General features: G+C 39.0%; 2 protein-coding genes across 2 annotated transcripts; both read left to right on the top strand.

Moving 5' to 3' along the window:
- The first annotated feature begins 2,954 nt into the window (after positions 1 to 2,954).
- Positions 2,955 to 6,257, top strand: LOC140996720 (potassium channel subfamily K member 16-like). The gene is made up of 5 exons (XM_073467197.1): positions 2,955 to 3,167; positions 3,699 to 3,813; positions 5,326 to 5,492; positions 5,685 to 5,853; positions 6,049 to 6,257. The coding sequence occupies exons 1-5, from the start codon at positions 2,955 to 2,957 to the stop codon at positions 6,255 to 6,257; spliced, it is 873 nt and encodes a 290-aa protein (XP_073323298.1).
- Positions 6,258 to 10,079: 3,822 nt separating this feature from the next.
- On the top strand, positions 10,080 to 14,893 carry kcnk17 (potassium channel, subfamily K, member 17). Its single transcript, XM_073467196.1, has 5 exons — positions 10,080 to 10,295; positions 11,578 to 11,692; positions 13,399 to 13,565; positions 13,641 to 13,809; positions 14,646 to 14,893. Exons 1-5 carry the CDS (start codon positions 10,080 to 10,082, stop codon positions 14,891 to 14,893), a joined length of 915 nt encoding a protein of 304 aa, XP_073323297.1.
- The last annotated feature ends 10,708 nt before the right edge of the window (positions 14,894 to 25,601 follow it).

The raw sequence follows: 25,601 nt of genomic DNA, 5'->3' as shown, positions 1-25,601 counted from the left end.
GAAGATAATAACACTCCAGCTCAGTAAAATTAAATTGAATATAAGCATTGAATTGGCCAACTCACAATGCAGTTTTTGAATGGGCAACAACAACTCTGGAATGTGGAAATGTACGTGTAATGTTCAGACAGTCGATCTGTTTTATCTGACTGCCCCAGTGTTCCTGACATTAACTGACATTATGACGGCTGGAGCCTTCACTACACACCTAAACAGACAGAAAACAACCTGTAAAGACTGGAACGACCTGTTTGCATGGCTTTGCGTTGATTTGTTTGGCATATGACAACCAGCTGCACAATTTGCATTCAGGCTAGAGTTGCCTTGTAAAAAAGAGTCTTCTTTGGTCAAGTCATGTTATCTGTTATCAGTGGCTTTCTTAATGCTGTGACTTTATTTAAAACTTATTTCAATTGACAGTACTGATAAAGAAATTGGCACAAATTATATAGAGATCGCATTTTTACCTCAACTAAACAGCAGTTAACTGCTAAACTACTACTACTACTACAACTACATTTTTGACTACTAAATATCAAAAAGCTTAGCAATGTTGGGGAATGGTGAACTACATGTCATTAAACTAGTAGTTTAACTTCATTTTGCTATAGCTTACTGGTAGTTCAACTACATTCATATGTGGTTACTGATTCAAGTAATTAAATGACCATTGTGTGTTTAACTACTGATACTACAAACAATTTGGGGCCACTAAAGGAAAACTTGAATATATTAGGTGTCACTTAGTCATCACTATTGACATATTAACAAATGTTCAGAAAAGTTGTAACATACTATTTTAGGAGTTACCTGGGTGACTCAGGCAGTTTTTAAAGAAGCAGTTGAGCAGTTTTTAAAGAAGTTTGAACTACATTTTCTAAGTAGCTTTTGTTCATCAAACCAGATTTCTCCTTGGGTAAATTTTGTGTATTTCAACTTCTTCCAGAATTAAGTAATGGGTAGCTTGCAAGGCTTTGCTTTCAAAGTAGCTTACCCGACACTGCAGATTAGCTGTAGATGTTTTACAGCAATTCCACAATCCGGCATATACAGTACAGTATATCAGACTGTTGTTTTGTTTTGTTGTTTGACCTAGGCACCTGTTACGACTGGCTCAAGAGCCGAGACATAAGTTGGGACATGACGCCAGTTTAGATGTCAAGGAATATAGCATTTATTTACAAAAACACCAAAACAGATTAAACAAAAGCAGGGTCTTGTGTCAGGGAGTTGAGAGAGTTTGGGCGGAGTACACACACAAGCAAACAATAACAGCACACAGAATGACACGTAACACCCTGTTCCTTAAGATGACAGCCATGCTGGTGGCATCCTAAGGTACATGTGAGAGGGCATTGGCCACAACATTGTCATGCCCCTTTTTGTGACAGATTTTTACATTGAAGTTCTGGGCCATAAACTCCCAACACACAAACCATTGATTACCGTTACATATACAATTTCGGTAGACAAGGGTTGTGACAGTACAAACTGTCGCCGCCTGCGGAGGCGTGCCAAGGTAAGCCTAGAAATGTTAAGGGCCTAGAGCAGGGCTATGGCTTTTTTTCTCCATTGTGCTGTACTTACTTTGGGTTGCAGAGAACATGGAAAAGTAACATACTGGTCATCCAATGAGGAATCTTGCTGTAGCAGTACAGCACCAGCTCCAGTACTTTGATACTGCAAAGTTCATTTACAGCTTTTACAATCTGAAAGGCTTGCTCACACTTTGATTCCCAAACCAAACTCTCAGAGGGGCTCAGGTGACCCAATGGTAGGGTTAAGGTTAGGCTGAGAAAACAATGCGGCTGCTACTTATATTATTAATAATTACTGCAATATTGGCAATATATAACATATAACATTATGTTGTTTGATATGATGCCATCACAGAAATACCACTGTTTGCTGTTCTTGCTACACTCTTGCTTCACCCCAAATGTGAGATTGGAAAGTTTTCAGGCAGTGACTTTGGGACACAAGAGCAGGACTGAATATTTCTCTGATATTTATAGCTGTAATTGTTGACATCTTCTATAAAGTCAATGATTTCCTTACATCCTTTCAGGCATTTGTAACATGCCAGCTTTATAAACACCAAAGCCATAGAGCTCCATTAGGTTGTCTGATGAGACTTTTTCTTTGGTTTACGGCCCCCACAATCTCCTTCCCTTCCATGTGACCATAAACAGGCCTGGCTCTTGAATGTGGGGAAAATTCCTGATTTTTTTTTTTTTACCAGACAAAGTGTCCATACTTGTAGTCAATTTATATCTCTTGACATGACTCAAGTTGTGGCACCAGTCATTATTATTATTTAATTAATTTATTATAAATTAGTAATTTCCACCAAATATGTCAATTCAGGAATCCAAAAATTAGTGGTTTGTTTCTTGTTAAATTAGTCCCCACAATTCAGACTCCTATTGAAAGGCTCTGGCATCAGCACTCCAACGTACAACAGCAGGTAAAATATTAACTTTTGTCCTGCTGACAAGATGCTGCCAGCGCTTCCTTATTAGTGGAAACAGTTTAAAGTGTGTGTATGTGTATATGTGTGTGTCCAGATGTCACGCTAATGGATAGGAGGAGTTTGATCCTTACCAAAGCGTCCCATAAGTCAACACCCATCATCTGTGGTACTCTGACCAATCAGGATAACAGCATTGGGTTGAGATGTTTTACCTTTTGGATGATTATCCAGGTAGAGCGTTCACCATTAGTTACAGCGTTATTAAACATCAGTCTTTCTTGATGTTAAATGTATTTTTGTCACACTTTTGAGAATTTCCGGTTCCCTCTTTTGGAGAAGAATGCCACAGTCTACACTAATGGAAACTGTCTTCGGGGAACTACCCTTGAGATCTGCGTACATCATCAAGACATTGATTGTTAGTCCATTCTGAAGCAGTTAACCTGTTTTTAGTTAATTGTGTCTGTTCTGGAGGGGGTTGATGGCGAGGTTCCAGTTGGTCCCAGGCAAAGTGAGCTGGACAGTACTTTTGACTCTGGCCCACTTCACATACCTGCTGTTCGGGGCCACCATCTTCCAGATGCTGGAGCGAGAGGCTGAGAGCAATAACCGAAACCACTTCCAACTGGAGAAACTGCATTTCTTGGCTAATTATACCTGCCTGGATGGAGCAGCCTTGGAGAAGTTTGTTCAGGTTTAATGTTCACTTTCTTCACAGTTCTTTGAGGGATCCATGTTTCAAAAGTGCAATGGAGAGTTCTTGAAGGGTAACAGTAGTAAGACTCATCTGTATGTTATCATATCAGGCCAAAATCTTATTTTCATATGCAAAATGGTAGAATTGTTAACATTCATGGTCTGTTTTTATCGAAGTAGTGGTCAATGACAATGGCCCTTTGTTATATACAAGTGTGTACATATATAAATATGTGTTTACAAAACAGAGATTAAAAAGGGTTAATACTGAGTGCAAATACTGAGTGACAGAAATTGGAAGATCAATTTTATGATGAGGTTAGGTACATGCAATAAATGATGTTACAGTAACCTGACCTAATAAGTACTTAGTAATTAGTCTGTCTCAATACTAAATATTAACTGAAGTGATTGGTGGAGCATTATTGAGATGAACAGGTCAATTTCCTTTTTTAAATTTGTAATTTTTAAAAGCAGTTGAGTGGATATATAAAGATTTTATTCAACTTGTGTTTGTGTGTGTTTGTAGGTGATTTTGGATGCCTGGGAAAATGGAGTGAATCCCTCCGGCAACTCAACAAACCCCAGTAACTGGGATTTCTGTAGCTCCTTCTTTTTTGCTGGCACAGTGGTCACAACTATAGGTGAGCAGTAGTTAATCTTTGAAGGATGCGCCTTCCTAGTGTTTGTTTTGTGGTGCCAGTCCAAAGTCATGTATTCCAACTGCTGAATACGGTTAAGGTTTCACACACAAATCTTTAGGTCAAAATTGACTCTTAATTTAAATTTCCCCAATTTATTTTGACCACGTTAAACAACATGCTAACGTTATGGCCAAGTGGCCTTCATCCGAGCATCGAGGAAAACTGATCATGTCATTTACATATAAGTGTTGGCTGTGGTGGAAATTCTTATTTAGAAGAAGAACAGAAGGTTGTCTTTCATGCAATTTTAATGAAGTGGTATAATAAAAGTGAAGCATAAACAGAGTCAATCAATTTCAGCTGGAAGGCCAGCCCCACACCAGGGTGTTCTGGGTGAGACTGACCCACAAAGTCACAGTTTATAGCACACTCAGAGATACCTTGAGAAAGGTATAAAGATAAAACAATATCTGGATGGCCAGACGGCCTTGGATGTACCCACAAGACCCGATAAGCATCCAGGGAGCACAAAGTGCTGTTGAGCACAAACAGCTACTGACAAACAGCAAGGTCTACTCAAAAGTAACTTAAAACTGGTTCACACTCAGGCCAGGTCATAGTTCACAGTGCTAAAAGGTGCTAAGAGGTGCAATAAAACGTGAGATTATAGGTCAATATGTGAAATAAAACAGTGCAAGGCAATGCAAGGTTACAACAATATGTGCGGTTAAATGCAAATAATAAATGTTGCAACTACATTGGCAGGTGACTGAAATGCCATACAATTTCACAGTTCAAACTGAGCTTACATGTTCTGTAATATACATTCTATGTTTCCATATTTTGATATTTTGAAACTTCAAAATAGAACTTGACTGATCTATTGGTTGGCCAATCTTGGCCTCTAACAAATATGTCAGTTTTGGCATTTATGAAAACTTATTTTTTAGATATTGTAATGCAGTGAAAGATGCTCAGGATAATGAATAGTTATTTAATTCCTAGTGACGTTTAGTGTTACAATGCACTGTCAAAAAACTGCAAAATAGCTTGCCTCCATTAATACTGTATCTTTGTCACAATTGTTTGATGATCACATTTCAGGGGTCACTGCAAAAAATGTGTGTATGTCTGCTGATCTATATCGCTATCAGAATTTTTTCTTATAAGTAAGGCTCTAGAATGTATATCACAGAACCAGTAACCTCTGTTTGAACTTGAACATTTCACCTATTTTCAGCCATTATCACATTGTCAAGAAAAGATGTGCATTGTATTGGACTTTAGGAAGTTAATTATCTTGTGACCCTTTAAGCCATGACCTCCAATTTCCTCCATTCTCTGATGCAGGCCACTAGCATGTTGGTTTACATGGCCAGAATAAATTAGAGAAATTGAGATTTGACAACTTTGTCTTGAAGATTTGTGTGTGTGCTAACTTTATACCTTTGGGTGTTCCACAGTTGGAGCTATAGGTGAGAATCTTTACATATTTTTAACTCTTGTTCGCAGGCTATGGAAACCTCTCCCCCAGCACTGTGTCCGGTCAGGTGTTTTGTGTGTTTTATGCACTGTGTGGGATACCACTGAACCTGGCCTTCCTTAAACAGCTGGGGAAGTGTCTCACCATCCACCTTGGTCGACTGGAGAAGGGAATGGTCTCAGTTTTTCCCAAAAAGGTACTGATGAATTTAGCCACAGAATTGATGCTTTTTGGTTACTGTTTGCGACAAAAACATCTGATATATTGTTTCTAGATATGTTTATGGTTACTTTACTGTAGTGATCAAACATACAAGATACACAACAAAAAAACAACTTTGCCAAGCCTATGGATGTTACCTCAATCTAGTTTTTCTCTTGTTTCCTAGCAAATCATTGAGGCTCTGGCAGTGAGCTTGTTCTTCATCACAGGCAGCTTGTTGTTTCTGGTCATCCCTCCTCTGCTCTTCAGCTACGTTGAAGGCTGGACATTTGGTGAGGGCTTCTATTTCGCCTTCATTACCCTCAGCACCATTGGTTTTGGAGATTACGTGGTGGGTGAGTAGAGAGAGCAAACAGGCACTAATATGATGGAAAGACCTTTTAATCCTTTAATACAATAATTATGTTATAATTTTAAATATCTAATATATAAAGCAACGAAATACGGGTCAGCATTTGTGTTTCACTTTTACATATTGACTCAATATTTCTGTCTCAGATGTTTTAACAAGGTAACATTGATTATTCTAGGGACCGACCCAGGCAAGGAGTACATCTCTCTGTATCGCAGTCTTGCAGGTATATGGATCATCTTCGCCTTGGCGTGGCTCGCTCTCATCCTCAACATGGCAGGCAGAATAATGGAGCATTTGATTGGCCTGACTCATCCAGGTTTCAAGAAACAAGAGGTGGAAGAGGACGTGTCATCCAGTAAACTCGAGGACACCTCAAAGATCTGACAATGGACTGTAGTTGGGACTATCAACATGTAAAGTTCATGTAGAAGTGTTATTGATTTCTGTACATAATACACTACCTGGCCAAAAAAAAGAAAAGTCACACACTCTAATATTTCGTTGGACCGCCTTTAATTTGATTACATTCGCCGTGGCATCGTTTTGATAAGCTTATGCAATGTCACAACATTTATTTCCATCCAGAGTTGCATACATTTTTTGCCAAGATCTTGTATTGATAACTGGAGAGTCGGGCCACTGTGTAAAGTCTTCTCAAGCACATCCCAAAGATTCTCAAAGGGGTTAAGGTCTGTTGTGGCCAATCCATGTGTGAAAATGATGTGTCATGCTCCCTGAACCACTCTTTCACAATTTGAGCCTGATGAATCGTGGCATTGTCATCTTGGTATATGCCCGTGCCATCAGGGAAGAATAAATCCATTGATGGAAAAACCTAGTCATTCAGTATATTCAGATAGTAAGCTTTGGGCACATAACGTTGCTGAACCTAGACCTGACCAACTGAAGCAACCCCAGATCATAACACTGTACAGTAGGCACTAGGCCTAGTGTCATCCGCCTCTCTTCTTACCCTGATGCACCCATCAGTCTGGAACAGAGGAAATCTAGACTCATCAGACCACAAGACCTTTTTCCATTGCTCCAGAGTCAGATCTTTATGGTCTCTAGCAAATTGAAGCCTAGCCTCACTGATAAGTGGTTTTCTTAAGGCTACACAGCTGTTTAGTCCTAATCCCTTGAGTTCTTTTTAAGTTGTGTGTGTGGAAATGCTCTTACTTTCACTATTAAACATAGGGGTGAGTTCTACTGTTGATTTTTTATGATTTGATTTCTCCAAACGTTTAACTGAGCTCCGATAACAATCATTCAAGATTTTTTTTCGACCAGATGATGGTTCACCACTATTCTTCCAGGTTTTAATAATGCGTTGGACAGTTCTTAACCCAATTTTAGTGGTTTCGGCAATTTCCTTAGTTGTTTTCTTTGCTTGATGCAGGCCAATAATTTGACCCTTCTGAAACAGAGTAACATCTTTTCCACAACATGGTTGTTTAAATAAATTAGAAGCTACTCACTGAATCAGTTAGGGTTACATAACTTGTTGCCAGCTGAACCATATTAATCACTGCCGTAATTGTCCAATGGAAGGCTCTTACCTATTTGCTTAGTTAAATCCAGGTGGTGACTTTTTTTTGGCCAGGCAGTGTATGGTACATGTGACAGAAAGAAAATAAATGTAGCAGTTATTAATCTGTTAGCTAAAAACTGATTTTGTAAGATATTTGCCCGAGTGTATTTGTTCCTTTGTTAGAAGCTTAAATTTATGTTTCATCTTATCGAGAAGTGGTTTGATATATATCATAGAATAGACTGGATAAACTTTTAAGGTTTCATTTGATGATTCTACCTCAATTAAGTCAAAGAGTTAGTACAGTAGACCAGGGCCCATGTTATAATCTTATTCTTTAAAGAGCTATTTTTCCCCTCTGAGTGAGGGCAATGAGACTCATTTAAATAGTGACTTACCTACAGACCATGTAGTATAGGAGTAACCCTTGGAATGAGTGATGATGTGATTAATCACAGTTTTGAATTGGATTAGCCAATTAGAGACAAGGATGTAACATACATCTGCCTGATTATTCATTTTTTAAACATACTTTGGATTTTAGTGAGCAATGTTATTCTGCAAAAACATTCATAATAAGGAGAATATTACCACAATGACAAGTGAAGATGCATGGATCATGATTGTAAACAAATTCAGTGCCAGATTTATTCCTGTTTGCACTCACCACAAATTAATAAAACAAATTGTGTTTGTAACACACATTTCCATTACATTAATTATTACCCATGGTCCACACTGCCTGCTGCAGTGTAGTGTGTGACGGTTGCATTGCGGAGCTGCTGCAGCTCAATCGCCTGTGTGTCCACATGGGCAGCCTTACTGCTGCAGTGTGGCCCCTGCCTCCCCTATCTTTTTGCATGGAGTTTGCCTTTGATAATTATCAATAAATATAATGACATGATCTTTACCACCGTTGAAAGAGCGAGAAAGCCGGATAGAAAGGGAATGAGAGAAAGAAAAAGAGAGTGCACAGGAAAAGAAACTGCCCTTCATCTGTTGTGTGTATTCTCTTCATGTCTTTGACATATTCTACAGATACAGACATATAAAACTGGAGTAAAACACTGGTATGATATCAATATGACAGTCTACGGGTCGTTTTCAGGTCTATTTTTGGAGAGAACAGAGCATGTGTCATGGTAAAAATGTGGCAGTGTGGCTACCCTAACCGGTTAACATAAACACAATGTGTGCTCACCTCTTTCTCTGTACCATGGCCTTTAAGGATTTTCTCTGACTCTTCTTAAAGGAACAGTTCACCCAAAAATAACTCATTATCTAGTTACATCCATGCCAATGTAAAGTTGGGGGAAGTTTCATAGTCCACTAAACATTTCTGGAGCTTTAAAGCAAAACAGCATTTCAGCCTAGTCCAAGTCACTGGAAGCCTCAAAATCTATAATTGATTTGAAAAAACGTTATTTACACCCTCAGCACACAGTCAAGCTTAAGGCCCTCGCTGCAGACGGGGCGATGGCTAAAGCTTTTAGCTTAGCAGCTACAGTGAAGATTTTGGCATAAAAATGGGTGTAAATAATGTCTGTTCAAATCAATATGGGATCTTAGGGATTCCAGACTTTCAATCATCATAATGACAGAATTTTCATTTTGGGGGGAACTGTTCCTTTAAGAGACCTCTGGAGCCCTCTTAAATTAAGAACTTCTTTCATACATTAAAGATTTGATAAATTGGTATTATTCTTCTCTGGCTTTTATATCCGCAAGTAGGTTTAAACATGAAGGATATTTACTTTTATCTTTCATGTAAATCCCAAATTTTACTTGTAGCACTTGGATAAATATAGGCCCAGGGTAACAGTCTCAGTGTGTGTATGTTTTATCATGTATCGCCTCAAGTAGAAACTCTATGTTTTCCAACTGCTGAATGATGAATTGGTGTTTTTTGTACCCTTGTTTGTGCGCCATACCCAACTTTCATTAAAAATCACTAAAATGTTCTAAAGTCACACTGTGCCAATGTGCATGTATGTTTGTGTGTGTGTGTGTGTGTGTGTGTGTGTGTGTGTGTGATAATGTGCTTCCACACCTGTGTTTGTGTACTGATGGTAAACTCTGGTGCACTGAGCACGGACGGCTATCTTAAACAAACCCATTAATCAAGACGGGGATGTGAAGTGACCTGAGAGCACCCAGGGCTGATCTCAGACAGACAGATGGACAACAGCTTCTGCTTGTCATGTTTTTTTTAAGTTTTATCAAATTCACAAAGGCCAGAACTGTTAGCAGAGCAACAGCTGTCACTTTCTGTCTTATACTATGCAAACATGATTGAAACTGATGTATGCCTAATATCTTTGTTTTGTGCACTAGTGGAGAGCAGTGCCTCTAGAAACCACATCTAAACAACTGTATAGGTGATCTTGAATTGAGCCTGCCACTAAAAGGAAAGCTCCATGACCACATAGACAGTCTCCACAAACTCCCAATATCTGACCTTACCCAGAGTCATTATCACAGCCCTTCTTCTGCTGGTGTCTCTCCCTGTTTTAGATTTGCATGGCCATTGGAGTAAACGAAACAGTAGTGCAGGTGGAGGCTCATTTGCCTGCAATGCTTGGAAACACAAGAAGCCACAAAGGTAAACCTTCACTCCTGCAGAGGTTGAAGACACAGATCATACCTGGATCCCAAAGTTCTCCCAGGGAGTTGAGATGGAGATAAAGGAAATTTTCAACTTGGCACGGGTGCCCTCCATCCTTATGCTCGGAGTGGTTTATGTGGCCTATGTGCTGATCGGCGGGGTGGTTTTCTGGAAGCTGGAGGGAGATCTCGGAAAGAAGGACATCAGTCTTTTACTGTTGAACAAAAAGAAGCTGCTCACGACGTATACCTGTCTGAACCAAGAGGGCCTGGAGGCAGTGGCTCAGGTAAGGCATTGAAACATTAGAAGCAGCATTAAATAGAATCCTTAACCCTTCTTCCTGGGCGAGGTGGAGACATTTTCTAAAAGGCAAATCAGAGGTAATAACTGCTAGAGCCCTTATCTGCATAATTGTGTGAATCAGTGAACCTGTGGATTTTAGTGACCACTGAATTTACATGTTGACCACTTTTGTTGAGTTGAAATACATATAAGACTCATTTTAAGCAGTTACATGCTTGCTATGTTTTAATCTAGTTCCAATAAATCATTCAAGTACTGTAATCAACAACAGTAAAATGTAATTATTATACAATACAGATTTAGGTCTTTAAAAAAGACCAACCGATTCTTCCACCAATAACAGTTTCAAGCAACAGAAGGCCATTTGCAATCACTTCTAAGTCAATGATGACAAACAAAAAATTTGGTATGATGATGGTCTGAAAACAGAGTGCTATTTCATATCTTTATGATGGTGTTTATGTGGCAAAGAACCAACTTTGTTCATGCAAATACCAGCTTTTCCAGCCTCCCAGGACTGCACCCTCTACATTGCTTATGCGTCTTGCCCTGACTTGATTTACACAGCAGCAGACTTGTGCTATCTCGTCCTTTTTTTTTTATACCTTGAAATTCTGGAGAAGGGTGTGCTATGTTCCATGCTATTTCCAGGAAAACAACAGATTGTTGATAATTCTGCCAGGCAGTAAAAAATAGTTTGAGAGAAGCCCTTTAGATTTGCATTATATTAACACTGAAATACATTAAGGCAGTGGTCCTCAAATTGGGGTCCAGTGACCCCAAGGGGTGTTTGAGGGAATTCCAGGGGGTCCCCAGCGCAAAGAGGAATAATTTATTTTTTTTCACTGTAATTCCATGAAGAAGTATCACAATGACATAATATATGGCCCTTTTGGTCATGGGTTTCTTACACTTTCTGTAATAAAGCATCTAAAAACAAAAATCTTATCAGAATGGGACAAAATCTTATCAAATGGAGGTCAATGGTCTAATTAGTGTGAGTTTAGGGGTCACTTCCTTCCCGTTTTTAAAATAAGGCAACGCTTACAGTAATCAGTCTGTTTGGGATTAGGAAGTATTGCATCATAACTGCTACAATTAGATGACAAGGCCACAGGTCTCAGACTGTTATGTATTTCTTTTGGAGCAATTTCCCACACTGGCGACGATCTCACCATCTCATCTTACATAACTGTGAGTCATAGAGTCTGACACAAGTCCATAGAATACGGCATTGAGTTTGAGCATTTTTGTCACTGTTTCAGGTTGTTCAAGATGCATCCAAGGTGGGCCTGAGTTTGAAAGGCAACTTCACCACAGACGGCTTCTGGAAATTCACCAGCTCGGCTGTGTTTGCTGCCACTGTGGTCACAACTATAGGTTAGACATTATGGGATAAAACCCAAGAGATTTTTAAACATGTGCCATAAGAATTCTAGCCAACACAATAATGATATCAGGCTGGTCAACGACCCGTATGGAAGGAACTTTGATCGTGTGTTGGATTACCTCAGACAGAATTTTACATTTTGTTTAAACATTCAACAGACTCACCAATCCTTTGGCTCACAAATTACATCAAAAATTGTATTCCTGTCAGTATGAATAAGCCTCTAATTTTTTACCAATATGGGAAATTACCATTTTCCCAAATTTTTTATATGGGAAAATTAATATATCATACACATTAACCATTAAATTCCCCTCTTCAATTTATTTCAGAATGCACACCAAATTTAATCAACTTTAGGCGACAGGATTTATTAGGACAATTATTAACCCTAAATGAGGACTCATTGACCATAGCATTTACCAATTAAGTACTAGAACCTTTAGTATATTTGCACCAACCTTGACACTCATTTTGAATATCTACCCAAATTATCTAAACAATTTGGTTAGTGAAGCTCTGCGGAGTTGAAAACATTTCTTGTGGGAGCAAAAGTTACCTGAGAGGCCCTTTGAACTGTAGGTAAAAATAGCTGATTGATTCAATGTTGAATTAATTCATTGATGACACATAGGCACTCATATGTTTCCACATGTGGTAATTATAATCCACATGTAAAAAAAAAAAGAAAAAAACAAATTCCATATGAAAGTATGCAAATTTTCATGCATAAATGTAAATTTCACAATGTGGACATTTTTATTCATATGTGAAAGAGGCCATTCACTTGCAATAATGCGCATTTCACATGTGACATTGTGTTTTGTTTCCACAAGATACATTTCTAATCTGCATGTGAAAAGGCCGATAATTTACTGATTTAATTCAATATCAGCGCATGCCTCTGTCCAGATAAGACACATGCAATTTGTTTCCACATGTGGAAGTTCAAATTCACGTGCAAAAAAGCTAAATCGCATATGAACATTTGTAATTCCCATGTGAGTAAGTACATTTCTTAGATGAGAATTTTCTGTCTAGTTCACGTGACATTATTTCATTTTCACATGTTAAAATTTTAAATTGCTTGTGAAAATGTGTGAAAATGTACAATCCACATATGAAAAAGCAAATCTCACGTTCCATATTTTGCTTCCACGTGTGGAATCTACACGTGAACAGGTAAACACATGTGAATGTATATAATTCACATGTGAAAATGTAGATTTCATAGTTGGGAATTTTCATTCATATGTAAAAAAAAGCCAGCCCCTTGTAAAAATGTCTAGTTCACATGAGACATTATTTTATTTTCACATTTTTAGTTCACATGTCAAATTAGCCTATAACATGCACAGTTAATCTATTCACAGGTGAAACTGTGATTTTCACCTGTGAAAAGGCTGATTTCACATGTGACATTTGCGTAAGAGATATTTGCAATGCAAACAAATACCTATACATTTTTGTTTTATGGCGTTTAATCTATTCTCTTATTGAGTCAATTATTTAAGGTAGATTTACAGCTCTTTAAAATGAGACAGTTCACTTCATGTATTTTATGGTTGCCAGAATATTAAGCATTCAAATATTAGAAGTATTAATTCAACTACTTAGTGTACAATTGAATCAAAATAAGTTATTCCTTTCCTTCCACCACAGAAATGTGAGATACTAACAGTTTACAGTTTTGCAGGTTATGGGAACATGAGTCCCAGCTCTACTGCTGGCCAGATCTTCTGTGTATTCTTCGCACTATTTGGTATCCCGCTGAACATGGTGGTACTCAACAGGGTGGGCAAGTACATGCTCGTTATCGAGAGGAATATCTCTGACTTTCTGGAGGAGAAGACCAGGCGAAAGGTGAGTGTATTTATCATCACTCCAGAATAAAACAAAGTGGGAATGTCAACGTGACTCACTTCTCCCTCACTGCAGACGTGTACCCGCTTTTTTGTCCACCTGGTGTCTTACCTGTCAGGAGCAGTTCTCTTCTTTGTTGTGCCCATGCTTGTGTTCCAAATGCATGAGGGCTGGACCTACTCCCAGGCCATCTACTACTGCTTCATCACCCTCAGCACCATTGGCTTTGGAGACTTTGTGGCAGGTACAGGGCAGTGATCACCTCCAACATAAATCACACTGCAGGGCAGATTGTTTACAGAAAGTTACCATGCTGTGATCCTGAGTCACTATTAACTTGTTCTAAGCTGCTTTCCTGGGCAGGGTCTTACAGTAATGTAGTTTATGCTGTTCAGTGCAGCCAGGACTGCACAGATTTGTACATTGTGGAGACAAAACAACCTCTCCATAAACAAATGGCACAACACAGGAGAGCAAGCTCCTCAGGTCAAGACTCTGCTGTCCACTTACATCTGAAGGAGAAAAATCATTCCTTTGAGGACAACAATGTAAACATCTTCAGAGAAGACAGATGGTTTAAAAGAGGAAGTAAAAGAATCCATCTATTTCAAACTGGAACGACCGTCTTTGAACAGAGGAGGTGGCCTATGACAATACTTATCACCCACCTACAATGCAGTACTGACTTCCCTCCCCAGACAGCTTAACACCCATTCACACCAGGGCTCACCTAGCCCTAGCAACCCACATGAAGGCCAGTTGGGTCAACGACCCACAAGTGGCCCTAACGACTCTGAAACTCAGAGCTCACACGTGTCTTTAACAACTCTGTAAGGACACTCCCACACAGAGTTTAAAAGCCTGCAACTCCCCTCCAGTTGGTTAGAACTGAAGAAGCCTCTTGGATGAGAGGTGAAATGTCTTCAAGAAACTGACACACATCCAGTTGACTACGATACAGCACCTAGAAATACGATGACCTGGATGACTGAGAACCTTCATCAACATTTTCTCTGCTGCATTTTGTTGTTATGTTACTAACACACTGTACTTTGCTTTGTTAATTAATTGCCTTCACAGATAGTAATCCAGACAAAGTATACCCAGAGTGGTACAGCGTCCTCATGGCCTCATGGATCTTCTTTGGCCTGGCCTGGCTGGCCCTGCTTATCAATCACTCCATCGACATCCTGGAGCGGCTCAACACCCACTTCAAACAGCGGTGGGGCGGACAGGCGCAGGACAAACCTGACAGTGCAGAGGGTGACAACCCAGACACACAGGTGGAGGAGGAAGATGAGCTCAAGAAGCCTCCAGTAACCCAGTAATGTACAAAATAAGGTGAAGGTTTCAGTGAGTTGACCTAGCTGTAGAATCATCTGTCTGTAGATCAGAATGCGGACCACAGGTATAAATCATGAATTTGGCTGAGCCATGGCAGGATGTGTGTCGATGTTTAGTGTGTGATGATTGAATATGTGATCGAGCAATCATTTGTTGATTTTGATTCCTTTTTCCCCAACTGGCGCTAAAATAGAGTGCAGCAGGGAAGACACGTTTTTATAAGCTAACCTGGAAGTTAGAATTGCTCTGATTCCCTCAACAAAATGTCCTGTTCACATGGGACATTATTTTCTTTTCACATTCTTTTAGTCTATGTGATTTTCTGAGATTATTCCAGAAAATAAGCTCTGTGGCAAACACAAGTTTATGAAACATATTTTGTTCAGCAAGATAATCTTCATTATAATCTACAGAAAAACACCACTTTTAGGATTTTTGAAGCTTCAGAAGTAAAAATCTGACGTTAGGCTATAAATGAACTTCACCATGGTCGCATGACTGACTTCACCACCACCAGACTTCAAACTACACTATACTATACATACTTGTTAAGTTAGAGTTAGAATAGTTTACAACTTAGGTCTGCATGTAAAGACAGAGTAGTGAGCAGATGAGACTCAGTGTTCTGTGTAATGATGTTTAATGTCCTTGACGACCACTGTAGTCTCATTTAGCCATTTGTTAGCAACCACCTTTCTGATCTTTTAAACACTTTTTTTAATTCAAAGGTGGGGTATTTATTGAGGTTTTTTATGTCGTGAAACAAAAGGTGATAATATGTTAGGCTCATGTTAGCCACAGACCTTATTTCATTTAAAATCCACTGACTTTGAGACAAGAGAGACGGAAATGCAAAAATACTATCATATTTCCGGTTTTATGATTCATTCCTGCTACACTCTATATTGACTCTGACTTTTGCTGAGTCAGGTTTGTTTGTTTGACAGCAGACAACACCCTCATACTGTTTGGGATGTTAGCACAGTGAGTCCCAAACTGTAAACAAGTGACTCCTCACAGACATGCCTATTCAACTACCTGGGTAAATAAAGTCCTCAGAGATTAAAGTCTAGGATACTGGGTCGACACTTACTTTGCCCCACATACCTGTCTGATGGTTAGTGGTCAGTGGAAAACTACAGTCAGTCTGTCAGTTGCTCTTTGGCCTCTCAATGTGTTGCTCACCCCACTGACCACAAACCAAGTAATTTGCCAACTCAGTGGCATTATGCAACTGACTGAGTGACAGAATGGCCCCAGGCACAAGGTGAATGACATATACAGTAAATCAATTAAGAATACGTACATGTAAATAATGGTATTTTTTATATAATGTATAACAACCTGAGTCAAGTAGATAGATTTCCATCAGCAATGGTGGTTGTTTAACATGAAGACAACAAAGAGCAAAAATGACATACTGTGTGTTTAAATTACATGTTTTACTGCCATCATCTAAGGCATAAAAACATCTCCTTTGGTTTACCATGACTTACTGAAAATGTACATTCAAAAACAAAAGAATCAGATTTACTTATCAACGTAAGCAGGCGTGTTTACTTATCAACGTATATGAGGGGGTTTATTTATTTATTTGATAATTATTTGTATAGGGACAAGTACGTAGCATAAACTGATGCCACACAGAGGCATTTGTAGCCTTAGCTAATTTGTGATGCCCACCCCTGTCTTTCAAGTTTTTTAAGGACTGTAATACAAGTCAAGTGAGCTAAAATAATGAATATTGCACATTTGATTTTATTTCATTCCATTTTAAAGTAATATGTAATTGTCTGAAGTATGTTCTAGCACCAGTTGCTGACCGCACTTTTAACATACTATTAAAAATGTTAACAATATCTAAATCCACCATATAGTGGAAGCTTTTACTTGTGACTGAAATGGGGGAAAAAAACATTTAAACAAAAGTGGAGTAAAAGAAAACAAAGCAATCCATGTGATTAGATCACAGAACATATTTCCCTGTTTGCTTTTATTTTTATGTAATTAACATTGTTATATTGAATATTAAAACACTACAGTCTTGAATGTCTCCAGTATATTTATAGTAATATTGTTAATTCATACAACTTTTTTGTTTAATTATGAATTGTCTCTTTTTTTTAGTAGAGCGTAGTAGGCACTTGTTTCTGTTGAAAATAGCTTTGTGTCCACTAGGTGGTGCCCCTATACCAACACTGACCAGAGGCAAGCAGGCAGTACATACTGTACAGTATATTGTTGTGTGTAGTGTTGTAATCATATAAACTAACCATATTGATCACATCCTCACAGTCAATGTATTCTTACACTTCAGGGTAGAATCTCACGTGTCAGTCAAAAAGAATAAAACCCAAACACACTCTAAAGCATTTTCCATCAAATGTCATTTCTTCACCTTTTTGCATCATAAAATAAATGTGTACAGTCCATGATTTCATTACAAGTTTGTGTTTTTGCTGCATAGCACATGCTAAGATAGAACCAGTGGTGGAAAGTAAGTACATTTACTCATATACTGTGCTTAAGTATATTTTTAAGGTGCTTGTACTTTACCGTTTTACGCTACTTTATACTTCTACTCCACTACTGTACATTTCAGAGGGAAATACTGTACTTTTTACTCCACTAATTTATCTAAATGACTAACTTTGGTTATTCGTTACTTTGTAGATTCAAATTAATAATATAAAATAAAATGTTTTATTGCACAAAATGTATAATAAATATATGATACAATAATACAATATTTATACAATAATGAGTCAATTATGATACAATGCATTGATAATAAAAATAATAATACATTTAACTTATATAGTGCTTTTTATAATACTCAGACACTTCACAAAAAAAACCAACAAAACGAAAACATTAAGATCACACCAAATAACATTAGCTTGAGCTTCAGTCGCTTAACTAGCTTAAGTAAAAAATCTGGGTACTTCTTCCAACTCTGGATAGAGCAACATAGGACATAACAGCCTTCAAAGGCACAAATGCCTCTTGAGGCTCATATATCACAGAGTTTGTCAGGCAACACTGTGGAGGAGTGAACGACAAAGACAGACGTTGAGCAGCAGGGGCGAGAGAAAGGAAAAAGAGAAAGTTCTGGAGAGATGGAGAGTAAGACGAGAAAAATAAGGTTGGTGAAAAAAAGGAGATATTTGAGGGAAAGTGCAAAATTCCAGACAGCAAAGGGAAGAGGAAAAAGAAGAAGGCAGCGGAGGAGATTTCTGCTTTTTTTCTCTGTATGGGTAGTGAGGAATATAAAGAGGAAATGGAGTGAGAGTGACAGGACTGTGACTGTTGGACAAAACAACGCCACATACCTGTTTGGCCACGGTTCAATGAGAACTCAGTATGTGTGAGAGGACTGGTGCCTCTCACTTGTTCTGTCCAATCGACTACTTTTTTAGCCTGCATACTGCCCACAGTAACATAGGGCACTGAAATTGAGGTGCGAACCTTCTGTGCTTTGGAAATGAAAATGAAGTTGTGAATGGGCATAAGCAACAGCCTGGGTTTAGATATTGTCTCATATGGAAAGCATTGACATTTTCCTTATTTAACCATGATCATCATCTCTGACCACATGGTTAAAACTGCCTGAGCTGAAAGGATGACACATCTTGATTCAGTGAAACAAATTCCTTAAAATGATCATAACCAATAGTGATCTGATTCTACCAACAATAAGCCTATTAAAACTACGCATATGTTTTAGTTTTAGTTTTTGCTGATTAAAATGTTCAATAGTAACATAGTGGTACTATGCCACAGACAGTCTAGATAAGGCAGATAGAGAGATACTAATGGAATGTTGGTTTTGGTCTATCCATAGTATTAGTTGATGTATTAGTATTAGTTGATGAAAACCTCTTATTCTGCCATTTTTTTGGCATCCCTATAGCCCCTAAACAACAGCTTCCTGTTTCATGGTGAAACATCCAAATTGCTTTGCTGCCAGGGCAAGGATGAAATCTCACAATCTTATCCAGGTCTTGAGGCTTTATATCAGTTTCTTTCTAAAACATGCCCTTTCATGGGGGACAAATGAGCAAGACATTTCAGAATGATAGATGATGTTCTACATCCTCAGTGTGAATTCAGTTACATGGCTGGGATTTTTTCCCCTCAATTAATACCTTAATTTCCCTGATTTGCAATGATGTCGAGATACAAAGACAAAGAGTTAAAGGGACTTGGGGCAGGATCAAGAAATAAGACTCAATAGTGACACGACGGCCGTTGCAGCTGTTAGGGTAACTGCAGCCATCAGACAAGCTGGCGAGGGAGCGTGCATGAACTCTTCACAGCAGTGCAGCTGATGCCTTATCCCCTACACACATGAAGCAGCCTGGAAGCCGGCTCGCTGTGTGTAGCGACACACAAGCGCAGCGATTTACCGTTACGGTGGATGCAGTCTGAAGGCACAGGCGAAAGCAAAGACGGCATATTGGGGGACAGAAATATCGTCTCTGATATGGGATTGCTGTGTGTAAGCGGCTAATGTTACTACACAGACACAAACAAACCATTAGCCTGTGGCTACAGCCAGCTGCTAACGTCACCTCCTGGATAACAGGTTGGGCTGTAGGTCCCATATATAAAGGGACATATTTCTAACTATTCAGTTTCAGACTAAAGGACCGTGGAAAATGCACAGTCTGGAACTATTCAGTGTTACACAGCGGTGGACTAAGTTACATGTTGGAGCTAGCGCTACTTTGCACGTTAGGTCACTCCGAGTCCTCGGTGATCTCATATGATTTTCAAATCAAGCTCTAAACATGAACTGTAATGTTTTCTTACCTGGTTACTAGGAAATGAGCCATGTCAGCATCTGTTTTCAGTCCCAATTAAAGTTGAAGCTGCCTCCATTAGTTGAACGCGTATCCAATATTTATTCAGGTGCCAGCCCGGCTTTGGTCGTAATTTTGTTTCAATTCACGACATGCCGCTGATAAAGCCTTTGTTTTCTTCTTAGTATGACTTTTTAGTGGACTTTGTGTGGTGGTGGGTCGTTTGCTGGCCGTAGCAGAATCCATTACTACCCAAACACTAGTTTGGGTCCACCGCGCTTGTCTTCTTCCTGTATCCAAGGACGCGCATTCAGCGTCATCGGACGTCACGTCCGCAAGACTGCGGGGGAAATTCGGACACCGAATTGCAGTACATTATGCAGCACACAGCCTGTTCAAGGCAATGGAGAGATACGTGGGTGGGCTCATTCTTTTTGGTTTTGAACGCTTCATCACTCATTAGCATTAAAAAACTTAAAATGCATGTTTATTTTTTCACAAATCCTGCCCCAAGTTCCTTTAAGTGAAATTGTCCAGGAGTCAGAATTAGAATATGGTTTGTCTGAATTAAAGTAATAATAGCATTTGAGATTAATATCAATACCAGTGGGAGCTGGTAAAACATTGCAAAAGAGCAATTTACAATACATGCAGAACCTTTTAACTATTTGAACTAATAATAAGTTTAAATGTGATTTTTGAAATGTTTTTTTATTAGTATTTCATAAGTAAGCCTAAGAACAAGGATTCTTTACAAAGAATATGTCCCAGGCCGTGTACACCATGTATTGTAAGTGTGTCTGCTTGTGTGGGTTTCACATGACTTTGTGCATGCCTGACTGTGCAGCTACATAATGTATGGCTGCAACTGAGTGTGTCATATTGTTTCCTTTCAAAGTACAAAATGTGTTTAATGTTGACACACATACAGACACACTAATTCACCCATAATATGAACAGAATTCATGGTCAGGTTTTAGATGGATATAAAGATGATGCACAATCAAATGCATCCCACAAACAAGTGACTTTTGTTAATCTAAACATCAAACATGTTCAGCATGCATGCACACAGCAAACAACACAAAACATACACAAAGGTCTGTGTGTGTTCTGCATCTGCACACGTCAGAGCAGAAGACAAGTCACATGAAATGCATCTCAACTGACCTTTTCATAATATGGATGTGGGGGCAGAGTGGCTGTGACAGAGACACTATTCACCCTATTACAAGACGCTGTACCATTTTGAAGCTGTTATTTTAAGGTAAAAAAGTTTCATAATGTTGCTTTAAGGTCATCACATTTTAGCAGGTCAAGTTTCAAAAAGTCTGTAACTGCTGACTTTGAGGTTGTGAAGGAATGACAACAGAGAGAAATTATATCAGCCTTTTGGTTAACAGTCGAATTTGAAGTATTCAGTTGAGCCACATTAACGCCTTGTCAGCAGCATTCACTTTCATCACATCACATTTCTGTGGTCATTAATCATTGACAAGCAAAACATCTGCTCTGATCATACTGGTGAAACCGAAACAGCTAGACTGAGATAACTGTGAAGATAGAGCTAAACTGACACTGCAATTTAAGATATTACTGCTGTGAAGGAATTTTGATAACTGAAGTTGTGAGGGATAAAAATAATATTGACATGGCCCAGATAAATGTTATTGGGGTAATTACTAAAGGCATGTCCAGATACAGTGCGGTCCAAATATCTTGAGGGCAAAAGTCATTAATCATAACCTTCTTAACAGCCTTATACTGTATGTAATAAATAGTTGTGTTGTGTTCTTTACTGCATTTATCTGTGCTCTCTTTTTATTCCAGGTTTTCATAATTTTTTGTCTTTGGCATTTGGCTCTAGTACTAGTCAACTGATATGTTTGCCTTATGCGTGTCCCTCTCCATCCCACTCATTGGACCTGAACGAACTGTTCTGAGCCAATGGGAGGACAACATACACATCCTGCCTCTAAAAGTCTTGTGTGCATTAATTTCTCCTGTGACACAGTTAACGCTCTGAGTTAGCCCTACGTAACCTCCCCCATCTCTTACTCACTGCCTAACCTTAGTGTTTGTGTGCATTTTTGAACTTGACTGATTACTTACTTGATTTGTTTTCCATTACGAGGCATCAGCTCGCTTCACACAAATCCCAACAATTACTGTAATCAAGTGAGTGGACAGATAGTGCTAGTGCTGAGTTGACAACAGTGAGCAAATGCTGCTACAGACTGGAATGGAAAGGTGCAGCCAGAGAGGATAGCATGAGGGCAGATAAGCTGGTGTCAAAATAGAACAGATGGCTGAACACAGGGAGAAATAAAATCTGAAGTCTAAAGTTTTACTTGCATCATCCAAAACTGTTTCACCACATGATTTCCAGCCTTCTCCACCATCCTCTGTCAAACCACCTGCAGCTATGATACATTATGACACATAATTGAATGTCTAGAGTTTGTGAGGAGGCAGACTAAATACAGAAAAAAATGTGAGTTTGTTTGCTGAGTCACTAAAAAAGATGCACATGTGTCTACCTGCACGTGTTTGCCTGGTGAGGGTCGCTAACATGCAAGCGTCACCACACCTCAGCTCATCTGAGTCCTTTACCCTTATGTCAGAGTGCCTAAACAAGGCTGTATGCGAACATAGAAGAACAGGATGTTTGCCAGCATGAAAAGGACAAGTGCCAACACAACAAACACAGAGGACCATCCAGCAAGGCCACTCTCAAACTACCTTACTAACAACATATGACCGATAATAATCCCAGGTTACAGTGACATGCCCAAAACACTGACACCAAATTCAACTTCCCCTATGTACTCATTCACAGTACACTCAAGCCAAACAGATCTGTATGTATACATGATAGGTCAAAGCCAACCATGCAACATTTATCTGTCCACTCCCAACTGTTCACTCCAACATAAAATGTGCAGGTGTAGGCTATACTGTAAAGGAACCTTTTGGCATCCCAGTGTATCATGATTTGACCGCACAGCAATCTGGCTTCATTTGATTTGACCAAACCACGTTCACCATAATAAATAATTTGTGATCCATATCCATTTTCTTTATTATGTATGAATCATCTACCTACCAGTAGAGAAAAGTCAGCCTTGAACTAAATGTTTACTTTTAATGTTTCTGCAAACCATGGATACATTCAAATTTGTCATATGTACCATGTCAACATTTCTACAATATGTGTCATAACTGTAAAAAATAAAATGTTTTTTGAGCCTAAACCAAACCAGTCACAACATTAAAACTGAAAATAGAACATAGGATAAATAAATCTCCAATATAAAGAAAATTAAAGCTGCAAGCAGCGATGAACGGGCCCTCGCAGGCCACGCGGGTCGGGGCGTGCTGCCGTCGGGGCGTGCTCCTTACCCGGACCCATTGCCCTGTTATTGTGCGCGCATGTCTTAACTGATAGCCAAAAACGGTATTGTGTTGATAATAGCGCCACCTGCTGGTGATTTTTGGTGTGTGAGTTACAGATGCCAGTCTATACCACCCCAATCAGTTTCATATCCATAAGTGTTATGGTGTGGGCACAGTGCCAATTATAAAATGAAATTGCCACCAGAGCGCCACCTATTGTCAGATCGGTAACACCTTCGTCAGCTGTCCTCAGGAGGCCATTGGCAATCAGTGTACCAAGTTTTGTGTTAATCCGACCAACCAATGTCGAGATATAAAATACTTCAATTTAAATAGCGCCACCTAGTGGTCATGGGCCAAGATTTTGCACAGAGTCTTAGGGGCTCATGGGGAAGTACTATCCTGAGTTTCACGTCATTTGGACACACCAATGTGGAGATATGCAACACTTCCTGTTTTGACCCGAATCCACAGGAAGTTGTTATTTAATAACTTGAGTATTCTTTGGCATATCAAAATTCTTTTAATAACTTTTTGTCAGAAGGGTCCACAGATGCTGTGTGCAAAGTTTTGTGCAAATTGGTGAAATTGCCTGGGAGGAGTTCGAAAAAGTAGGTTTGCGACATTTGGCGAATTTGCCAATTGAGTTCTGGCGAGAAAGTGGACGTGGCCTACATCATACAGTCCAGCTGAATTCAGGGAACACGTAGATATAAGGTTTAACAATGTGCACCATATTATGTGGGAGTTATTAGGCAAAAACGGTTTGTGTTGATGATAGCGCCCCCTGCTGGTCATTTTTGGTGTGTGACTTACAGGGGCCGGTCTATACCACCCCTGTCAATTTCATATCCATAAGTGTTATGGTGTGGGCACAGTGCCAAATATAAAAAGAAACTGCCACCAAAGCGCCACCTAGTGTCAGATCGGTCACCCCTGTGTCAGCTATCCTCAGGAGGCCATTGGCAATGAGTGTACCAAGTTTTGTGTTAATCCGACCAACCGATGTCGAGATATAAAATAGTTCAATTTAAAGAGCGCCACCTAGTGGTCATCAACCAAAATTTAGCACAGAGCCTTTAGGCCTCATGAGGAAGTAGGATCCTGAGGTTGACGTCATTTGGACAAACCAATGTGGAGATATGCAACACTTCCTGTTTGGAACGAAATCTGCAGGAACTTGTTATTTAATAACTTGAGTATTTCTTGGAATATCAAAATTCTTTTAATAACTTTTTGTCAGGAGCGTCCACAGATGCTGTGTGCAAAGTTTGGTGCAAATTGGTGAAATTGCCTGGGAGGAGTTCGAAAAAGTAGGTTTGCGACATTTCGTGAGCTAGTGAAAAAAAACGCCAGGCAGAAATGGGCGTGGCCTATATCAGGAGATTCAGCACAATTCACTGAACGCGTGGATATAAGGTTTTTGAAGGTGCGACAAAGTATGTGGGAGTTATTAGCCAAAACGTACTTTCCTTGATAATAGCGCCACCTAGTGGTGCACGTTCACAACAACAACAGATTATAAAATTTTTCGCCAAGCCTAATGACTTTGCCGAATAAAATCGACTTTTCATTCACATTCAGGCAGTGAAAAATGCGATCATTTTGGACAAAGAAAAAAAACTAAAAATAAAAATAATAATAATAATAATAATCATTGCAATTACAATAGGGTCCTCGCAGTTTCACTGCTCGGGCCCTAATTAAAGTGTCAACATATCCCTGGTTTGCAGAAACATACATTGCCAACATATTTTATGGCTTTTGGGTCGGAAGAGCATACCTTCGAAGGCCTTTAATGTGTGACCATGTATAAATCTCAACAAGAAGAGTCTACATCCATGCTAGCAGCTCAGTGTGGCCGTATTATGCATAGCAGTGCTTTGAGCAAAATGCTAATAACATTTAGCAGGTTCAATGTTTACCACGGTTACCATTTTGGTTCAGTGCTGCATGTTAGTATGCTAAAAATTATGTAATTAGCGCTAAAGTACAGCTGAGCCTGATGGGAATGTTAGTATATACCAAAGTATTAGACTATAGCTGAAACATTAAAGGTGCATTAATTTAAGTTTAAAACATTCAAAGAATGAACTAAAGTTATCAGCAAAATGTGAAGAATAACGTTGACATTATGTCAAATGTCTATGTGTTGTGTTGCAGAGATATCTACTAAAGTAAGCATGCGAAACAGCTAGCCGCTCCTTAGTTTCAGCTGAGAGATGTGTGCAGGTTGCGAGTTTGCAACATTTTCTAATCTCTCATCACTTTTAGTCTGATAAGTAGTCAAAATAAACTCACAAAATGTCAGGAAAGGAAATATTCATGCACTTGTTTTTCTTATCTAACAGGAAACACAATCCTACACTTTCTGAATTTAAGTTTCAAACTAAGCCAAACTTTATTGCCTTGTTTAAACACATTAAAAATGATAAAACATACTTCGTTCAGACCTTTCATAAATATAAAACTCATCACAACAGACTTTGTT

This window comes from Pagrus major, chromosome 5, assembly GCF_040436345.1.
Source record: "Pagrus major chromosome 5, Pma_NU_1.0".
NCBI lineage: Eukaryota > Metazoa > Chordata > Actinopteri > Spariformes > Sparidae > Pagrus > Pagrus major.
Note: the sequence above shows the minus strand (reverse complement) of the source record. Positions and strands in the feature narration are given on the sequence as shown.